General features: G+C 30.9%; 2 protein-coding genes and 1 long non-coding RNA gene across 3 annotated transcripts; 2 read left to right on the top strand and 1 right to left on the bottom strand.

The window, feature by feature from the left end:
• The first annotated feature begins 48 nt into the window (after positions 1–48).
• Positions 49–5934, top strand: LOC114174933 (Pentatricopeptide repeat (PPR) superfamily protein). Its single transcript, XM_028059666.2, has 12 exons — positions 49–579; positions 661–821; positions 970–1047; positions 1812–1891; positions 2165–2249; positions 2777–3193; positions 3638–3745; positions 4439–4506; positions 4660–4747; positions 4880–4951; positions 5041–5094; positions 5437–5934. The coding sequence occupies exons 1-12, from the start codon at positions 126–128 to the stop codon at positions 5515–5517; spliced, it is 1746 nt and encodes a 581-aa protein (XP_027915467.1). The 5' UTR covers positions 49–125; the 3' UTR covers positions 5518–5934.
• Positions 5935–16523: 10589 nt separating this feature from the next.
• Positions 16524–17087, bottom strand: LOC146887420 (uncharacterized). Its single transcript, XR_014993332.1, has 2 exons — positions 16953–17087; positions 16524–16855 (listed from the first exon to the last, which is right to left on the bottom strand). It is a non-coding gene; the product is annotated as an uncharacterized LOC146887420 (long non-coding RNA).
• LOC114176233 (UDP-glucose 4-epimerase GEPI48-like) lies at positions 16969–21633 on the top strand. The gene is made up of 9 exons (XM_028061193.2): positions 16969–17290; positions 17857–17906; positions 18052–18187; positions 18710–18811; positions 18996–19223; positions 19696–19774; positions 20063–20145; positions 20797–20888; positions 21200–21633. Exons 1-9 carry the CDS (start codon positions 17111–17113, stop codon positions 21294–21296), a joined length of 1047 nt encoding a protein of 348 aa, XP_027916994.1. The 5' UTR covers positions 16969–17110; the 3' UTR covers positions 21297–21633.

Below are 21633 nucleotides of genomic sequence, written 5' to 3'. Positions count from 1 at the left end.
CTACTCTGGAATTGGATTCACCCCTCTCTCTTAACCACCTCTCATTCCTAATCTTCCTTTCCCTCCCACAACAAACAATGTAAGAGCCATTCCCTGGCGCCACTGCCACCATTTCACAGCTTCGCATGCTTTCTGACGTTTCTGCTATGACTCTAAATCTCTGCACTCCATGCTTCTCTCGCGTACTCCATCACCCTTCTTCTTCTCTCCCCAAACTCTCCGAAACCTGCGTCAACCACGCCGCCAACACCAACTCGCCTTCTCCCTCTCTATTTTTCACCACTCCCTCTCTTTCCAACCTTTCGCGATTCCTTAATTCCAAAGCCTCCGTCAGCGAGAGCCACAATGAAACCTCCGACGATACCGCCAACATACTCGACCAACAGCTCCTCCTCCAAGTCGCTGCCAACGCCAAAGACGCCGACGAGGCCTTGCAGATTATCGCCGACAATTCCTCCCGGAACGGCGGCTTCGTTTCCACCTCTGACTGCTGCTCCGTCATATCCGCTGCGCTTAACCGCAACAATCCTGAACTCGCTCTTTCCATCTTCTACGCCATGCGCGCCAGTTTACATCCAGGTTATTTCTCTCTTCAGTTCGCGCTCGTTGTGTTAATCATCATTACGATTTGGTGACGCTGTGTTTGTGTGGTGTGCTTAGTTGACGATAGTGGCCCTCTGGCTGCGAGATGGAAGTGGTCGCGGCCAAATGCAAATGTTTATGCACTGTTGATTCAGGGTTTAGCGGCGGTGTTAAGGGTTTCTGACGCTCTTAGAGTGATTAAGTATATTTGTGAGGTCGGCGTTTCACCTGGTGAGGAGGTACCGTTCGAATTAATGACATTGCAGTGAATTGGATCGTCATGTGTATATGTTGTGGTGGATTTGGCTTTTAGATATGTCGTGGTCAATGTTGTTGCAGGATTGGACTTGTTTTTGACCCCAATGTTAACGGTCTTGATTGTTGCAGGTACGTTTTGGGAAGGTAGTGAAATGTCCTAGTTGTCGGATTGCTGTTGGTGTTGCACAGCCACAACAAGGTATTCAGGTATTCCTCCCATGCCCGTGCCGAACTTTAATTCTATTATTACTACTTTGATTTTTTTATGTAGTTTATTTCTCCTTCTCTGTGGATATCTTTTAATTTAATGGAACCATGAGTCATCGGGAAATGGTGTAAGCTTATCCTTCATCGATATCCATCTAGTGAGCAATTAACTGTGTACCCTTCCCTCTTGCTTTCGAACTTATTCCCTTGGGCATTATGGATCAAATAGTAACTCAACTACACCATTGCCAAGCTTTTATTCCATTCTTGGAATGCTAATATCGACACAAAATTTATTATAAGAGCACCTTGTAAACAAGATATATTAATGTTGAATTTTGCCGATTGGAAGCTTATTTTGAAAAAGATGTCTGGAGCTCTGTGGGCTCTAGCTCTATTCCATCACTAACTCTTTCATTTTGCTTCAATGTTTCTGGGTGTAATTTCTGACACGAGTATTGCTGATTTGTTTTTTTTTTTTTGTCTTATTCACAATTCCTTGATGGGTTGTTGACAATGAAGGTTAATCTTCTGGCGTGTACAAAACTAGAAATGACTTTTGTTGTTGTTAAGTGTGAAGTAATTTCCTGCTGTTGTCCATTGTTGAGATTCATAAAGCCATCCTTCTTATTGGTTATCTGCAACACCTTGTTTTTAATGAAACTCTGGATAAGTCTCTCATGATATTCTCAGACGTATTTACCTTTGTGAATTAATTGTGATTGTACGATAGTTTTAACTCAACTCAAACATTTGTACTGCAGATAGTATCATGTTCCAAGTGTCGCTACCAATACGAACTTGTTTCAGGTGACATAGTCAGTATTGAATCAGAAGAAATCAGGTTGGTTAGGCATATCATTCTATTCTTTTCTTACATCTGTTCACTTAACATAAAAAACATATTTAATGTTTGATTTTTGAATTTCCATAAATCCATAGATTTTCCGTTTTCCATGGGAAGCACCATACATAAGTTCTTCCAGTGTTGCTCTCCCCTCCCCCAGTTTATTTTTCTGTAACCAACGTTTGTCCTTTTGTTGATACATAATGAATGTGTATGGTGTTGATCATGGAGTATTCACTTTTTCTAAGGATCTCCTCCTGCCGAACGCAGCATGGACATATCGGCGTGGGAAAGGGGGTTAAGATACGTGAAACTGAGGAAGCAAAACATTCCCTCTGCTGTTCACTCTATTGTGGTAGGCACTCTACACTCACCTTCAACATGTGATAGTTAGGTTGTCTAATAGTTGTTGTTGGGACTCTATATAACTTGTACTGAAGTTGGTTAGTTGGCTGCCTGTGAACAAGGAATACCTTCTTAATGCATTAACCTTTTTTGATATCTACTTTTTTATTTCTGCAAATCATGCCCATCCTTATAGGGCTTTAACTCATTTAATATTTTTTTTTTTGTGTTTATATAGTGTATTCAATGTTGAAAGCCCGTTGGCAATTTCTATTTTTGTTTTGTGAGATTTGATTACCAGTTCTGGTTTCAGCTTGTTGATTTGTTGTACAGGTGAATACCTTTTAGCAGGTTATGTTTTCTTATAGATTTTGAGAGACTGGTGCTTAGTTTCTAAGTGTGTTTTTCCTTTTAATATTAATTTGTTACTGAAATCACCTCATGTCAATTACTGGTATCTTTACCTTATGGTTCATCTTTTTGAAGTCTCATACATATAACCTCTTGATATCTATCTTTCTTTCTCTTTCTGTTTAGGTGCGGACCCCTTCTGGTATGGCTCGCACTCATAGATTTGCAACTGAAACAGTTGATCTGCCAGCCCAAGAAGGAGAAAGGGTAACTGTTGCTGTGGCAGCTCCATCAAATGTATATAGAAAGGTGGGCCCCTTTAAATTCAGTCCAAGGAACCCTGATTTCTATCCCGGGGAAGCTATGTGCATAACAAAGCACAAAGATGGGCGGGAATCACTACTGTTAAGAGCCCCAAGAAAAGAAAATTCATCATTGCTGAAACCCTCATTCCTTTTTCCACTTATCGCTTTGTTGGCCACCGGGGATGCTGCCTCTGGACTTATTGACCCTGGCCTTCCCCAGTTACTATCAGTTGTTGCAGTTTCAACCCTTGTTGTTGGGTCTACGTTGAACACCGTTGTTCTTCCCCAGTTTAATCAGGTACTTTATTCATTATTTTTTTCTACGTTGAGGGAGGCTCATATATCTTTCCTCAACCCAATAAATTTTAATTCTCAAAAGTATCAATTTTCTGCTGGCGATACCATATAATTTTCTTTCTCCCATAAAAAAGTAACTTGAAAGAGATAGTTGTTTTTCAGTTGGTACTATAATATCTGTGATTTAAATTTCCTATTCATGGCCAAAAATAAAAAATGAAACTCTTGTTTTACAATGATTAAGAGGTTGTACTTTGTTTTATTACTGCAAATCCTTTCTTTGAGAATGCAAGAAATAGGAAAAAGTTAAGACTCTTAAAAATTATAATTCCTTTCCTACCCTATTATGACTAGCTGGCCCCTTGATTTATTGCTCACAATAAATCAATTATGAACGTTCTCAGGAAAGATTTAATAAGTAATCTGCTTTTATTCCTGGTTTCAGCTTCCACAGAAGTCAGTAGATGCAGTTGCGATCAAGCAACGACTATTATCTCAATATGATGTTCTTCTGTCTCGCATCAATGACCTCAAAGAAGCAGCTGAAAAAGAGGTTTGCTACTTCATGATTTGTGATTAGCAGGATGAACCGACCTTTATTTATTTTGAAGAGCAAAGGGATTCCAGCACTTATAATCACAACAATCTTTTGGAGAAACTGTCAAGTTCACATTCAAAGGAGGGAAAGCTGCATTGTACTTTGCCTCAAACATGAGCTTTCGTACTAGCAAATTCCCCCTTGGATTAAGTTTTCGTTTAATAAATGTTGCATTGTTTAAAACGAAAATTGAGAACTTTTACAGAATATTGTCTTTTAACTGACAACTAAAATATATTAATAGTAGATAATATTGATATCTAAGCCACTTGGAACCGTCCTTCATTGTCTTATAAATATTGCTCTATATACTTTCCATAATAAGAAGAAAGAAAGGAATGGCAGTGTGATATGATAGATATCTAACTCTGATTGGCATAAAAGTCTTGTGCAAAATGCTGCTTCGAGGAAAAGTCAGCGTGATTTAAAAGAATGCAAGAGAATGATAATTGATTGGAACATTTAGATTATATACTAGTAACTTCAGATGTTAGTATATTCTGAAAATCATTCGTACAAAGTTCCTTTGTTGTACTGTACATCTCATCCCAGAATGAGAGAGTAGCATAATAGTTTACTTTCCCTCCTGCTTCCTTGAAAATGTACCTGTAGCTTGAGTTATATAAATTTGATTTTTTACTTTTGTAGATTTGGATGCTAGCTCGAATGTGCCAACTTGAGAACAAAATTTCAGCTGTTGGAGAACCTGCTTATCGGTAAATTGCTATAGCATCACACATCTCTGATTGTAGAAATATTTGTTCACCCCCATGATCGATTTTGTTAAGGTCCCTTGAGATTATTTTTTGTGTCTTCACTCCTTTTTGTTCTAGTCTATAGTTGCCATTTATCTTTTTGTTTATGTCCAGGAATCGGAGAAGTAAAGTCAAGAGGGTGCGAGAGAGTCTGCAAAACTCCCTTAGAGGACGGATTGAACTGATTGACAGCTATGCTAGGGTATGTTTTCTTAAGAAGTTCGATATAATATCTGCTCTCCTGAGAATTACAAAAAAGCAAGTTCTTGTTGTTGCTTTTGTAATACTCAATGCAGTAAATGTATGTAATACTGTGATAGTACTCTTTGGTCAGATTTCCTCAATGATTGAAATCGAAGTGGAGATGGAGACTGATGTTCTTGCTGCTGAAACTGCTAGTAATATGGTAAAACTACTTAAACATATGTTCGTTTTGGGTGATGACATCTTAGTATAACAAGTTTTTTTACTTAGCTGAGGGTCCATGTATTGCAGGACAGTATCTCAGAACAGATAGAACAAATCATGGAGCTTGAAAATTTGGAGGAGGTTTGTTTTCTATTCCTCCCAGAATTATTATGAACTTCTTAGACTAGGAAGTAGAAAGCCTTGCAGTGATATCATTTCTATCGTAGATTTTTCTTTCTTCTAATATCTAGCGCAGCAATTAAGATGTCATTGTCCCTCGTTCCTGTGATTTGGATTAAAGGCCTCAGACATGTTGACCTGTATGGGAGATGAAAAACGTTACATATCTGTTGTGCCAATCTAATCTAGACTTAAAAGTGGGTTGGTCCTAATCAGGACATTTAATGTGATAGTAACAATTTGGTCCTTGTAGCATTGGGGGTCTTGGCTTTGTTTTGTAACAGTTTTTACTTTTCAACGCAGGGATGGAAAATTCAAGCAGAAGCCAATGATGAGGCTGAAAGACTTCTTAGTTCCCAGCCCATGCCTCTGGACGAAGTTTGACGCTGTATTGACGCATCTGATTTGTGTGCTGTATCATTGGTACAGCTTCAACGTCCAGCTCAATGATCTTTTCTTGACTGGGCAAAATATCAGCATCCACTCACCAGTGTCTTTCAGCAGACAAGTATTGAAATTTTGTATCTTATAACAAGCACCATTTTGTCACCGGAAGGATTGCATTGTATATGGGAATCTCTGGCATCTAATGCAAATATTTGGTGCAATTGAAAGCCGCTCTCACAGTTCTCGAAATCAAAGGGAGATGACTACCCAACGTGGTGTAAATTCATTGTTAATCATGGTTTTATTTTAAGGAACGTGTATATCTTGTATGAAATCATTATCTTTATTTGTTATTTTTGGTACTGGTTTTTGTTGATCGATTTCAAGTCAGGATTGGATGGCCAACATTTCTAACCGGTTATTGTCCATACTCTCCGAATTTATATTGTCTTTTAAAATCTTTTTTGAATTTCACATAGGTGGAATGTGATTATGATTGACAAAGGAGGGGTTTTAAGAGAGCAGTTTTTTTTTAATTTTTTTTTAATTTTTTTTTAATTTAATGATTATGATGTTAACTTTTAATTTTTATATTAAAAGAAATGAAGAACAAGGACGCATGATCAACTTTTTGGAGTAACATTTAATTAAAAAAGTCATATTGTATTGATTATTTTGCTTTTAAGTTTTATATTTAATAAATAGGGAAAGTCAAATAGTCAAAATGTTTTCGGTATATGTTTTGCTACGAGGATGCATGCTTTTTGTGGACGTGTACTTTAATTTGTAACAATCACCAATTCAACACTAATCGTATAATATTTTCTTTTAAAATATAAAATAATTAAGATATATAATTGTAGAAATAAAAATGTTATTCTTTTTATTAGGTGTTTTATAAGTATAGAAAAATTGAGGAGTGTATTTAACATTTTCCTTGTTATCCTTCTTGAAAAAGGGTAGAGGACGTAACTTGAAAGTAAAAGTTGATAATAAAAATAACATTATTTTATGATGTTGTCTCATAACAAAATTCATATTATAATCAAATATGATAGTTATCATATCTTATCGTATAATACCTTCAGCACTAAAGAGTTGAGGAGAGTTTTTTCATAAATACTGGTGAGCTAGTAAAATAAAAAGAAAATTAAATATTTTTTAATAGACTGATCTATAAATTTCTTTCATGAATTTTTAATTTTTTAACTTGTATATTTTAATTATAAAAAAATGATTTCCTTTTTTTTCTTTGGGTACTTAGGAAAGAACTGGTCCAAATAAATTGTTAGCCTGAAACTCGAACCCATCATAAAACAGCAGAAAATTAAAGATGCTGTAAACTTTATGAATCAAGCAGTACATAAAAAGGTGGAGGACACTTAGCAAACAGATTTATTTGCTTCCACATGAATACAAAGTATCCTCAGCTGCATGCATCACTGTTAGGAAGGTTTGATAAGTGGATATACTAAACTTACGGAACCAAAGACACAAAATTAAGTCAGGTTTTATAAAAAAAGAAATCTTAGTAGTTCCAGTCAAACGTAGCTTAATTGAAGAAGATCAAATGATTGATATCAGTATGTTAATGGTGTTTACAAATACGTTATGGTGTTTTGCAAATAATTTTTATTTTATGTTTATGGATAGATTTTATAAAAAAGTACTTAAAGGATAAACTTTCAAAAAGTAATTAAAACTAACTATTTTTAGAAAAAGTTAAATTGTGTTTTATGTAACATCCCAATTTATAGAATTACCTTGTTAACTAAAGCATTACATATTTCATATCAAATATAAACAAATATAAGTATATAATATGTATTTACAATGAGAACTCAAGTTAATAATTACCGTTCGATATTATATAATAAATCAAAGAAGAAATAAGCACACTTGCTGGCTCAATTGACTCTAATAGGTGTAATAATTCCAATTGTTCATACTAATATGCTCATTCTCAATTATTCCACAAATCAAACATCACTTTAACATAATATATGCCATGTTCTATAACAACTTCTCATTACAAAATTCACTTAGCAAGGTTCTTCACAAATTTAAATCCAATCAAGTAAAATCATGCTACTTAAATACCAAATTTAAATCAATAATGTTGAACACATTAAACTAAACCAAGCAATTTACGAACAAACAATTCAATCATTCTATCATGATTAACATACACATAGGTGAACAAGATAAATAAAATTGTACAAAATATTATTAGTTTCCTTTTACGTGGACAAGATAAATCAAATTACCACACGAGGATATAACTATCTATACACACATCAGATCACAAATTTAAATATATTATAATGATTACAACTAAATAGATATTCAATTTGAGTTATTTTGAATCATATAAATAAATCTTACAAGTACATGTGCTTCAAAATGTTAAACTAACTCAAATAAAACAGAAAATAAACTTATTCCGTTTTAAATTCTAATGGGTCAGAAATATAAATCTCTCTACTATTAAAAATAAATATATTTAACTGTTACAAAATAAATTATATCTCATCATATTATACATCAAATGCTACCTCACACAACCACAACTAATTCTTTTTATAAGAAATTACACACACACACACAAAAAGTTTTGAATTTTATAATAACTCAATGATTTGTCCATCTTAAAATTTCATATAGTACAGGAAAAAAAATTGAGTCTTTTTTCTTCTGAAAAATTAATCTATAAATATAAAAGACAAAACAAAATGGTAATTGGAATGGAGATATTTTCATAATGAAATCGTTAGTGAAATGATGATTTTCGATAATGAAGCCGTGGTATTAAAGATGAATTACTAGTTTTGTTTATTTTTTCTCCAAAATCATCGAAACCAATAAATAAATAATTGCAACATTTTAATGCAAAAATTGAGAAAATATCTCCTCTTAATGAACTTTTGAAAAAAAAAAACAAAAAACTAACAAGTAAAAATCACTTGGTTTGGTTTTTTAGTGCCTTTTCCTTGCAGAGTAATGCTAACTATAAACTCGTTAATAATGTTATGTTAATTATTTTGTGACCCTTCATGTGAGGGTAGAATAGGACTCTCCAAAATTAAAATATTATGAAAGGCTTCGTCAAAATTCCATACAATGATTGTTGACATGATTCCATGTGATATGAGTCTTCTTTACTACTATCCGTTAGAAAAAAACAACTATTCTACATATTTTTTAACAAAATATTATATCAAAATAAAATAATAATTTATTTTGTTTTATATTCCTTTTAGGTTGTTTTGTTCCTGCTTTTGTTTTGCTCTCCAAAGGCTGCATTGAGAAGGACTACTTCAGATTCCGATCCTTCTTCTATCTACCAAAACACCAATCAAGGACCATAGAAGGTCCTACGATCATAAACCTAAAAGCTTCAACTTTATTTAGATTACAATAACATTTTGAAACTGTACTTTATTTTACTATTATTTGATATTATTTCTCATAATTATTATCTTTTAAATATAAAAATTAATTTTTATTAAAACTATTTTATTTTTGTAAAAGTTTTCAAATAGTATCAAACAATTTATTTTCCTTACCAAAAGGCTTTATAACTTTATGTTGTAGTAGGCAAATAAAAAAAAGACACTTGTTCTAAGATAATCGTAGTGGGTGTCATTTCCAACAAAATATAGTCATGCACTAACTTTGTTAAAAGGCTTAAATTTACATTTGTTTCTTATTTTTGTTATTTTTATTTTTGTTTTGTGTTCAATTAGGTTCTCATTTTCGTCAATTTTTTGTTAATTTGGTCCTTTTTACAAACTGTGTTTAAACCGTTAACGTTTTTGAACAGTACATGCCACGTGTCAGCTTTTGTTTTTTTGTTTTATTTTTATTTTTTTAAAAATTAATTTTAAAAAAATTGTCCATGTGTCAAGTCATATTGTACCACATGTCAATGTCATTGTCACATGGCACAATTGTTAATTGACATGTCGATAATTTTTTGAAATTAAAAAAAAAAACAGTAGCTGACACGTGGTACTACTACTACTGTTCAAAAACATTAACTATTTAAACAACGTTAGCAAAAATAACCAAATTAACCAAAATTTGACGAAAATAAAAACCTAATTGAACATAAAACGAAAATAAGAATCAAATTAAATAAAAACAACGAAAATACAAATAAAATATATATTTAATCTTGTTCAAATCTGACAAAATCTAAACTATAAAAAGTATCATTAATCATTGTTTTGTTGATTATTTAAGATTATTATTATTATTTGTTTAATAATAAATTATACATCACATTAAATTTGTGTTTGTTAGGCTATCACCAAATTTGGCAGCTCAAAATTTGTCTCCTTCGCCTTTTCTTGTGATGGAATGTGTTGGGATGAGTATCATAATCATCAACTTGACATGTTGATTGCTATTGATATACACAAGTTTTGCTCCATAAAATAAAAGCATGATATATTCCTTAAAAAGTAATAGAATGTAAAAAAATAAAATATATTTATGTATATTTTAAATTGTCGTGAAATTTTAAAAAATGATGAGTATAAAAATTGTATAGTTTAATAAAAATGACTATATAACCTTAGTTTTTAGTTTTTATTTTTAGAATTGTGCCATTTTCCATACAAATTATTGAAATGATCAAAGTTTTATAAATATGGAAAGGTTGTATTTGAATGATATAAACTTATTGCGAGAAAATCGAACACGAATGATACAACTTTAGCTCCAATAATACATACAATTCAAATAAAAAAATGTTTAAATATTAATTTAGTTTCTATATTTTTTGAGTTCATTCATTGTAGTTTTTTGTTAATAACGTTTCAATTTTTTGTCTACGTTAAGATTGTGTCTTGTGTTACTAATAGTGTCATAGATGCAATGTCTTATGTTTAATTAAGTTCTTATATTTATTTTATAGTTTATTTCAGTTCCATTTCTTTTAAATATAAACAACTTTATTCAATCCAAGTGTTAGTTTCACATGTGCGGTGTTTTATATTCAATTAAATTCTTATATTTATTATTAATTTATTTCAATTTTATTTTTTTAAATATAAAATAATTTTATTTTCTCCAAATTAAGACAAAATTTAATTTATATATAAATGTTATATTGCTATTTTTATTAAAATAAAACAATTTTGTCAATCTCTGAATTAAAATCAAATTTATTTTTTATTAAAATTCACTACATTATTACAATATAATTATTATATTTATTTATGTAATTCTTCATTATGTAAAAGAAAAGTTAGAGTTAATATATAATTAGAAGAAATTTTTTTCATTGTTTTTAATCTAACTCCAATCTTATTTTCTACGTGTAGAAAAAATCATAATTATACTTTAATAATATAGTTAGAACCAATTTAAAAATTATTTTAAAAATATTTAATAAAAATATAAATTTTTATATTTGGTTTGAGATGTAAGCCTGCAAAATGTTGTTAAAGGTTGTTTCTATTTTATATAAAAATACAAACATGTTGATTTGAAGTATGAAACTTGCAACCTCTAAAGTCAATATCTAAAGTTCAAGGTAGACATTGATTACTGAATAAAATAGCATAACGTACGCACAGATAAAGGTATTAGAGAATGGGTATGCATAAATTTTAGTAAATTATAATAAAAGCAACCCATTATTTTTGTTAAAAAAACTTCTTCATTCTTTAAAACTTAAACATAAGAAATATTTCGATCTTGTTTATAATTTAACCTTTCTTTATTTTTTTGGTATAAGGACGTGAAAAGAAACATATATATGCTCGTTTTTTAGTTTCTATCATTTGATTTATTTGTTAGGAGATAATGCAAGAAAAAGTATAATAAGATTATACAAGATATCGGTAATATATTTGTCACATCAACACCTAATAAAACTTATCTAATAATGATACCAACTAAAAGTATATTTATAATAAACGCACCTACCGTTATTAAAACTTGATTCATTCCAAGATAAAGCATGATAAGATAAAATATAACAAATATTTATAATATTTAATGCTGGATAAACACTAAATTGTGTATATATAAGTTAACGTAAAATAAGTCTTGAGTATGAATTTTAGATATATAGTATATAATTATATTAACACTCCCTCTTTCTCTACATAATTATATATTTTACAATATAAAAGATACGCTAAATTAATGACTTGAATATAATTCCGATTATGGTCACCAGGAATAACTCTAAATTCATAAATATTTTAAAAAAAAATTATAAACAAAAATTATGACTATTGATGATTATTTCTTTATTCGTAAAAAAAATCACATAGTTCATATTGGAGTTAGTGAAGATAGTTCTGGTTGCAAAACTTTCCCTTTTTGCATTTTGTTTTCTTTCAATATACGAATGAGTTTATTGGGCATATTAAATAAATATTTGAGTGTAAATTATATACTTTATTTTTACATTTTTTACATTAGAAGGAAAGGAAAAGAGTCACAATCTGACGATATGATTTGTAGAGTATCCAGAAACATTGCACATCCCATCACATGTTCATGCCGTGAACACTTTGCCATACTTTTTTTTAAAATAAAATTTAAGAATATTTCATTCTCGTTCTGATATTGGGGTTTCCTAATTGAGTTAAATATGTTACGATCCTTAACCTTAGGAAGTTAATTTCTATTCTGGTGTTCTTAATTCTTGCTTCGGTAAAAGATTAAGTATTTTTTTATTAAAGATACAAATTTAAAAAACCCTCCTGATTTAATGTAAAATAAAGTGTACTAAGATTAGGAAATGGTTTCTCTTCATCTTGAGAGTTAAAATTTAATTTATAGAAAAAGTGTTTCGGGTGGAAGGACTAAGCGCCTACTAAGAACCACTTCAAATTTACTCTTTTCTTCTCTAAGTATCCTCTCTTCACAACCTGTAATAGCTTCCTTACCAAGAAATCTTCCTCCTCGCTCGATCTGTTCAACAGACGATCGGGGTACCTGTCTAAAAGGCTCTGATGCTTAAGTCAGTTGATGGACCGATCGGTGTATAGGTATAACTGCAGTAATAAATGCGAATTAAAGATGCTCACCAACCTACCTTTGGGCCTTATTTATAGTTTCCGGTGTGGGCCTGTGATTAGGGTTCCTTAATCACGGCCCAATGATCTTCTAATCAAAATTACTGACTTGTTTAATGTTAATTAATCCAGCTGATTGGCCTCGTTTGGCCGATTGACCGATGGTCGCTTGACTAGGCTGGTTATCTCCTGAGTTTAACAACCTTAGGTGAATAATTAATCTATATGGTCGATCGAATGATGGTCATACGTAAGGCACTACGCGAATCACCTATGAGACTGATTGACCGATGGATCTCCATGGGTTGATGCGTGATCGACCTGGGGACCGATCGACCGATGGTCCCTTACGAGGTAACGCGTGGTTCGTCTGTGGGACCGATCGACCGATGGTCCTTTACGAGGTAACGAGTGATTCGTTTGTGGGACCGAGCGACCGATGGTCCCTTTTGGGGTAGCGTGTGATTTATTTGTGGGGTCGATCGATCGATGGTACTTTATAGTTCATCTGTGGGGTCGTTCGACCGATGGTCCTGTTTTACAGGCAAACCCTCCCAGCCTTGTTCGATGGACCGGAGGACTGTGCGTTGTCGATGGCCCGATAAGACATACGGTACACAAAGTATTTGAAAAATAATAATCAACTAATAAAATATCTCATCACCCCTATACAATAATATCTTTTAATAAAATTTAATAAAATATCAACTAGTGGTAAGATAGATTTAAGTCCAATTTTTGGGACCATAAATTTTAGGTTGAGTTTGAGATGTCTTATCTATCTTTCGAAATCACACAACCCAGATTGTACAATTCTTTTTAAATTTTCAGCCTAATTTAGTCTCTCAGCATAAAAAATATATGAATTTAATCTTTTTAACTAAATTTTATTAAGTTTGTTTGACATTTTAAACACATTTTAGGATAACATTTGAATTGTTTATACCGTTTGATACATTTTCGTTTTAATGTTAGATGAGAAATGGAATTGAAATATCAAATAAACTTGACAAAAATTGGTTAAAAAAATTAAATTCACGTATTTATAAAAATATAAGTATAAAAAACTAAATTTGTCCAAAATCTCAAATGAAACTAATTTCAATTTTTACTTGATTTAATTTGATCTGGGTTTTTTTACTATGTCTTTACATACACTGATTTTAATATATTTTACAATATTGAAATCAATGTAAATTTATATATTTGAAAAATATAATACAAGAAAAATATACAAAAATCAATAATTGAAATTCAAATCAGACACTCTTAAATACTTTTAAATATACAAACTATATATTTTAGATTTATATCAAATCATTTATATTGTGGTACAAGACCATTTTGAACCGGAGATAATTTATGTTGAAAATATTAAAATGCAATTCAAGATACTGGAAATGATAGATTTAAAAAATATATATATAAGGAGTTCCAGCTCATAAAATAATTTTTACTAAAGATAATTACTCTATCGTATATAAATAAATATTTTGGGTTATATGATATAAAAATCTACAAAATAGTTTAAAAATATAAGTGAATTCAAGTGAACAATAAAGGTTTTATTACAAAAGAAAAATACAAAATAATTTAAGAGCATAGGTGATATATTTATGAATAATAAATATTTTATTATAAATGGAAATTTTAGAAATAGAAAAAGTGAGGTTTTCAAATTTTATTTTAGAATTATTATCATGTTTATAAAATTTTTTCCTAAATTTTTTAGAAATTTGTTTATCTTTTTATATATTACAATTGTCATAAAAATCGTAGTGGAGAATAAAATAACGTTGGTAAAATAATTTGATTTCACTAATATTTGAAGTCACATGGATAGAAAGACACGTGATGAAATTCGAAAGAGATTCTTATAACCTAGTCTAAGATGTGAAAATATGTTGGTAAGTCATAGAAATTTACCAAGTCATATATGAGTTTCTACGAATAACTTTGTTGTGACAATAACTCGTAAAGGTAAATATGACATGAATATTCGATTCTATTTCAATACATGAATTTTCTTGTAAAGTTAAATATTCATGATATATTAATGTCAATAATTTATAACAGGACAAATAATTAATTAGACCGAGAGATTATACACTTGATTTTTATTAAATGTAAAATAAATGATTATGAATAATATTACGTGTGTGTTTTGAATAATCAGTAATAATGTAAATTTGATAAGAAATGATAAACATTTTCTGCAGCTAAAAGTTATATTAAATAAAGTATATATATCATACTTAAAATTGATTATTTTAAGTATATATATCATAATTAAAATTCATGGTAAATAAGAACTCTCAAATATATAAATTACATTTACAATTCGTGATAAGTATTTCATATTTTATGACAATGTTATTTTTAACTCTTGATAGCTCTTACAAATATGTTACAATTCAATTTTATTAACAATGATTAAATAATATATTGAAAAAAAAAATTTAACAGGCCAAAAAAGAAATCTAGTCAATCCCATCGAAAAAAGAAATTCCAAAAATATTATAGTTGAATGATAATTTAAAAAAAAAATGTCATTGATTAAATATTGTTTATATATACAATACTAGTAGTCCATTTATTTTCTCAATTTTAAAAATATGTGAATTTAAATATTTTAACTTGATTTTGTTAAGTTTATTTACATTTTAATTTAAACGTATTTTATGATATTATAGAAATTGTTTATACTGTTTAATATATTATTGCTATAGTGTTAGCGAAAAACATATTTAAAATATTTAATAAATTTAATAAACTTTGATTAAAAAAATTAAATACACATATTTTTAAAGTTGAAAGATTAAATTAGACTAAAATTTAAAAAATTAACTAATTATAATTTTTAATTATTAAAAAATAGAAACATAATTAACCATTATTTTCACAAGTAAAAAATAATAGTTATCCTATTTTAAGTCCATCGTTTCATTTTTTTTTTTATTCCTTCTCGTCGGCTTAATGATTTGGTCCACCAATATAAATGTATTCCAATATAATTCAAAGCAATTTAAATTGAATTAATTTTCAATTTTAGTCATAATTTAGTTTTTGTTTGAAAAATTATTAAAAATGATAAACATATATTGAAAACAATGTTAGAGATCAAATGTATAAACAATTATATAATCAGTAGTAGTACAAGTCTTCACAAATTATATTATATTTTGTTTTACATAACTTAACAATTATATTTATTCAAATAGTTACTGAAAAACATGCGTTTAATTAAATACGATATGCCGTAGTTTTGACTTTCACAAAAAAATATATATAAAGATGAGTGATATATTACCGATAACTTTATTACATTTACAACTATTTTTTGGTATACACATTTTCATTTCTTAACCAACTTTTTAATTTTCGATGATTTAAAATATTAATAAAATTTAAAAAACATTCTTATTGTATAATTATAAACAATGAATAACTATTACGTTATTTTTTAACTGTTAGTTTTATGTATTTTATTATAATTTCTTTTGTTATGTTTTGAAAAGGACCTTATCGATTATTTGATTAGACTCATAAAAGCATCATGACAAATACTAAAGACTATATAATGCATTAACTCTAACAAAATCCTATACTTGTAAATAAATCGTACGTTCACTCTTAATTTACTATTTTTTTTAAAGGATTAATTTATAAATATCATCAATGCTATTAAACTCAATTTCTCATTCTTGTAAGGCCAACTATTAGTATAACTATTTTAAAGTTCATTCAGAGGTTGAGTCTCTAGTTAACACAGTAATTTTGATCTATTAACTAAATAAGTTGAATTAGAATCAAAATTTAAAGTAATTAAATAGTGGAGTTAATGCTAAGTAAAGTAGAAAAATTGAAGCCATTAAATAATGGAGTTGAACCTAAGTTAAGCGTACCTCCACTATTTTCGAAGCAAAAAAAGTCAAATATGAATGCTTATGGAAATAATCCTGATTTTTGTAATACAAGGAAAAAATCGCATTAGCTAATAATCATGTTTTATTACACAGAAAATCCATCTTTAATACAAACAACATAAAAAAAAATTACACTTTCAAAACGATATTAATCAGTTATTCGTTAAAGCACAATAATGGTGAAAATGGAAAGAATATTATCTTATTTGGAAAATAGTTAGCATAATCCCATAATTAAATTTTAAACTCATGGCCACTGAAGGAGAATAGTATGAAATGCGAAATTGTAGTGATTGGAGTGGGAGGAACAGGAAGCAGCAAAGACAAAATCCGAAGCAAAGACACAGTGGAGAGATCCACGTGGATGACCTGGAAATCCGCAGTATAAAAATTTGGAGAAAAAAAAATGGTGAAATTTTTGCAAAAAAAAAAACTCTTATAAATTTGTTGTGAACGTGTTACTCACAGAATTCTCGCCTTCACCGAAAAAGTCCTGGCGCGTAACAAACTCGTAACTTTTGCACTGCCATAACTCACCCTTTTCTCTCGCTATTAAGTTTACTCATTCTCTTGTATTCTTCTGTGTGTGTGTTTTTTTTTTCTCTCCTGTGAAACACTTTCGTTATGGCAACTATTATGGTTAGCGGTGGTGCCGGGTACATTGGCAGCCACACCGTCCTCCAGCTCCTCCACGCCGGTTACAAAGTATTGGCCGTCGACAACTTCGACAACTCCTCCCCAGTCGCCGTATCCAGAGTCAAGGAGCTCGCCGGAAATTTGGCAAAGAACTTTTCCTTTGTCGAGGTACCGGGCTTCGACCGTTTTATCTTCTATTTCAAACACAAAATCCCAATTAGGATTGTTGCATGGTCCTCGGAAAATGATGTTTGTGGTGTTTTCGTTGTTGATTTCGATTTCACGTTTTTATTTTTTCGATTTTTTGTCCCTGTATTGAGTTTGTGTGATTTTTGAGTTTTTCACCGAGCCTGTAAATTGTGGTGGGCCCCACTTACTTGTAAAAGAAAAAGTGTTGTGATGCGCTTTATTCCATAGTTTAGTAAATACTAAACAAACAGACGGTGACAAGTTCGAATTATGCTGATCTGTGTTTCATGACAATTTGGAACTAAATGTCTGTTTCACAATTAGTGCGACAAGTACACACTGTACTTTTGATGTGATGTGATTTGTGTTTAATTGTGATTTGTTGTATTGTTTTCCATGATTCCAATTTTATTAACTATAAGAATTGTATTCTCGATTTGTGTCTGTTTTGGTGCAGGCTCTTGTTTTTGTTTATCAGACGTTCTTATTTATTGATACTTTATTGTCGTGCTGATTGGCTCTAAGTTTTATTTTTCCTGCTGCAGTTAGACTTGCGGAACAAAGATGCGCTGGATAAAGTTTTTGCAAAACAAAAGTAAGTATTGCGCATAAATTTTTGTGATTGAGAAAAGGAAAATAGTGATTGCTCATTTTCTGTCGGTGCTTCACGTTCTATTGTAGTTCTATTCGGTAACTGATTGGTAAATAAAAGTTGTTTGCTATGTATCTTTTTCCTGCAGGTTTGATGCTGTCATACATTTTGCTGGGCTGAAAGCAGTCGGTGAAAGTGTGCACAAACCACTAATATACTTTGACAACAACTTGATTGGGACAATAATTCTATTTCAAGTCATGGCTGCCCATGGATGCAAGAAGGTATGCTCATTTTAGTTTTCATCTTATTGCTGATAAAACAAAAAAAAAAAAATTAGTTTTGATCTGTTGGGTCTGTTTTGATTGGCTTCAACTGCATGGACAAATGTAGCTATATTGATGAATAGTCACACTTCCATCGCATCAATCTGTGAGACCAGAATCAGCGGAAGTGTTCCCCATTAAAGACTGATGACTAGTAGACTCCTTTACAACCATACATTCCATCAACACTTATTTTTCCTTATTTCTGTTTCTATCAGATCATATCACCTGTTTAACCCCTCTGTTTCCTATCTAGGGTTAACTACATATCAATGTTCACCAATCCTCTTCCACACTAAATTACAGTTGTTTGTTAAAAAAATATTAATTAGAAGCAACATCTTAAGATGGAGTCTGAACCTTTTTCTTTTTATGGTCCCCTGCTATCTTGAAGTTTCTTGTGGAATTTGTTGCGCATATATTTTATTGATGCTGCAATCTGAATATTCGACTGATTTTATATTTCTTGAATGATGTCAGCTTGTGTTCTCATCTTCAGCAACTGTATATGGCTGGCCAAAGGAGGTTCCATGTACCGAAGAATTCCCTTTGAAAACGACAAACCCATATGGAAGGACCAAGGTATGACTAGGAGATTGTTAGACAGTAAAACTGAGGATGCTCTAATGATGGCTGCTTGCAAAATGAAAAAAAGAAGTGGTTTTTTATTTTAATTTTTAAAATTTTGAGTATTACTGATAGCAATGTACTATTGTTTTATCTTGGAAACTGACAATGATATCTGATGAGGGATTTGTTTTTTCAGCTTATCATCGAAGAGATGTGTCGTGATCTCCACGGTTCGGATTCAGATTGGAAAATTATACTGTTGAGATACTTTAATCCAGTTGGTGCGCATCCTAGTGGTTTTATTGGTGAGGACCCTCGTGGAATTCCGAACAATCTCATGCCCTTTGTTCAACAAGTGGCAGTTGGCAGACTCCCTGCACTGACAGTTTTTGGAAACGATTATAAAACATGTGACGGCACTGGAGTATGTTATCACTTTTTTGAATTGGTTTAGTGAATTTTTTCCTTGAAAGATTGCATGCAATCTTCACCCCCACTCCCTCCTATAAAAATTTGAGAAGAGATACAAGTGACCTTAGACAAGTCCACAGGCCATATTGCTCAAATAATAAGATAAAACTTCCATAGAAATATTCCCATTAATTTGATTGTCATGGGTAAAGAGACAAAGGGCTTATTAGAGATGTGATTAAGAACTAACAGACATTTCTAACAACCTAACTCACTAATAAATTCCATCTAGTTAATACAACTAACAGTTGATTAATATCCTGTAATGATACACCTTTTCCCGTTGGCTTGGAATGTTTTAATGATTTTGGATATCCTGAGCTTTCATAGTCTCAGTTTGCCAAATTCTTACAAGCATTCATTTTCATTTCCAAAAGCTGCCTTTGTTTTGTTCAAGGATATTACATAATAAATTTTTTTTTCAGGTTCGCGATTTCATTCATGTTGTTGACTTAGCAGATGGGCACATTGCTGCTTTGCGTAAACTGGATGATCCTAAAATAGGTATTATTCCCAATTTACTAGTGTGTTCAATTTGGTAAACCCTGAAAGATTGTGAATGTGAAATGATTTTTATCTGAAAAAGGCAATGATAACTTCTCCTGTTGGCCCATTTTGTTTTGGATTTTCCCTTTATACTATGTTACTTTGTTAAATAATGAGCTGAAACCTCGGTCTTTAACCAAGTCGAATACTGTTATATGGTCTGGGTTGCTCACTTAAGCGAATGGGATAAGGCTTTATTGTTGTCGTGATGTTACCTTGATAAAATTTCGTTGATTGTTTATACAGGTTGTGAAGTTTATAACTTGGGAACAGGAAAAGGAACATCAGTTTTGGAGATGGTAAAGGCTTTTGAAAAGGCCTCTGGAAAGGTAACATAGTGATAAACCTTGTCACAACCTTGTCATTTTTATATAAACGCAATTTTGTTTCTTTCTGTTGTCCCGGGACTTCAAATTTTGCAGTGTGAACATTCATTTGAAATGCCTAGCATCTCTTAATCAGTTGCATTCTGATAAGATACAATGAAATGGAAGAAATGTGAAGCAAGCTTCAACTGTGTAGTTATTGGACTGTCATTAATATGTCCTGGAGCATTCCTCTGTTTTTTTTTTTTTGAATCTCAAGTGCATATTTATCTCTTTCTGACTGTTACAAATTCATGGATCAAAGGAATAAAGATCAAACTCATAAAGAGAGATAGAGAGCATGCTTATGCTCAATAGCAAGAGATACATTTGAGGCTCTTATTTATTGAGAACTTATTCTGGCCTAATTCTATAAACTAACCAGTATTTCTAAACTGAAACTACAACGAACTCCACGATCTCAGTGACTGACTACTACAGATTCAATGAGCAACAAAAGTTTTAGAAATAAAACATCTACTCATTACATACAACAAATCTGTTTAATTTCTCGTGTTTAAGTAGATAAACTGTACCAACTTTTTCATAATATATGTGGATTAAGCTACTCTTCAGTACATGACTAATTAAAATTTTCAATTTATTACTGTTCAGAAAATTCCACTTTCAATGGGTGATCGTAGACCTGGAGATGCTGAAATTGTTTATGCTTCAACGAACAAAGCGGAAAAAGAACTTAATTGGAAGTAAGTATTGATTTGCATCAAAGTGAACAATAGCCACTTTTTTTGTCTCTCTTAAGGCTCAGTTTTTTTTTGCCTTAACAAGTTTATGATTTCTTTCATTTGTCATTACCGTCCTTGTGAATATCACCGCCGTGTTATTAAAAGACCGAATGATTTCACGTCTATTCAAAACTCTTTTTTGTCGTGTCAAGCTGCTACCAATTAATATACAAATGTTTTCATCTTTTGGTAAAAAACATTGGGCAAGGTTTCTCGAATTTTTATTTCCTCCCCTTTTTTATTTTTTTCTCACAAATTTATTGTCGTTGCAGGGCTAAACACGACATCCATGATATGTGTCGGGATCAATGGAACTGGGCTAGCAAAAACCCTTATGGCTATGGTAAATCTGGAGATTCCTCTAAGTGATGTTTTGATTTTTAGATTAAGTATAGATGTTTTCTTTTGGGGTCTTTTTGAACCGTTACCTTTAGCCCTTCTAAGATAGGAAATCCTTTCTTAATTATCAATTTCAATAATGTGATAATAAGTAGTGGTTTAGTTTTATTCTCTAGTTATCACAATTTCAATAATGTGGTAATAAGTAGTGGTTTAGTTTTACTCTAGTTATTCTTTTCGGTTCCGGCTTCCAGTTAGTTGTTGAATGAGGATTTTCATGATCTTCAAGAACGTATTTATAAATCTAAACCACACATCATAGATTCTTACTTAGCAATATATGTTTCGATTTTCATGTTTTTTTCTT

Source organism: Vigna unguiculata, chromosome 3 (assembly GCF_037176805.1).
Source record: "Vigna unguiculata cultivar grain cowpea cultivar isolate G323 ecotype 2 chromosome 3, ASM3717680v1, whole genome shotgun sequence".
Taxonomy (NCBI): Eukaryota; Viridiplantae; Streptophyta; class Magnoliopsida; order Fabales; family Fabaceae; genus Vigna; species Vigna unguiculata.
Note: the sequence above shows the minus strand (reverse complement) of the source record. Positions and strands in the feature narration are given on the sequence as shown.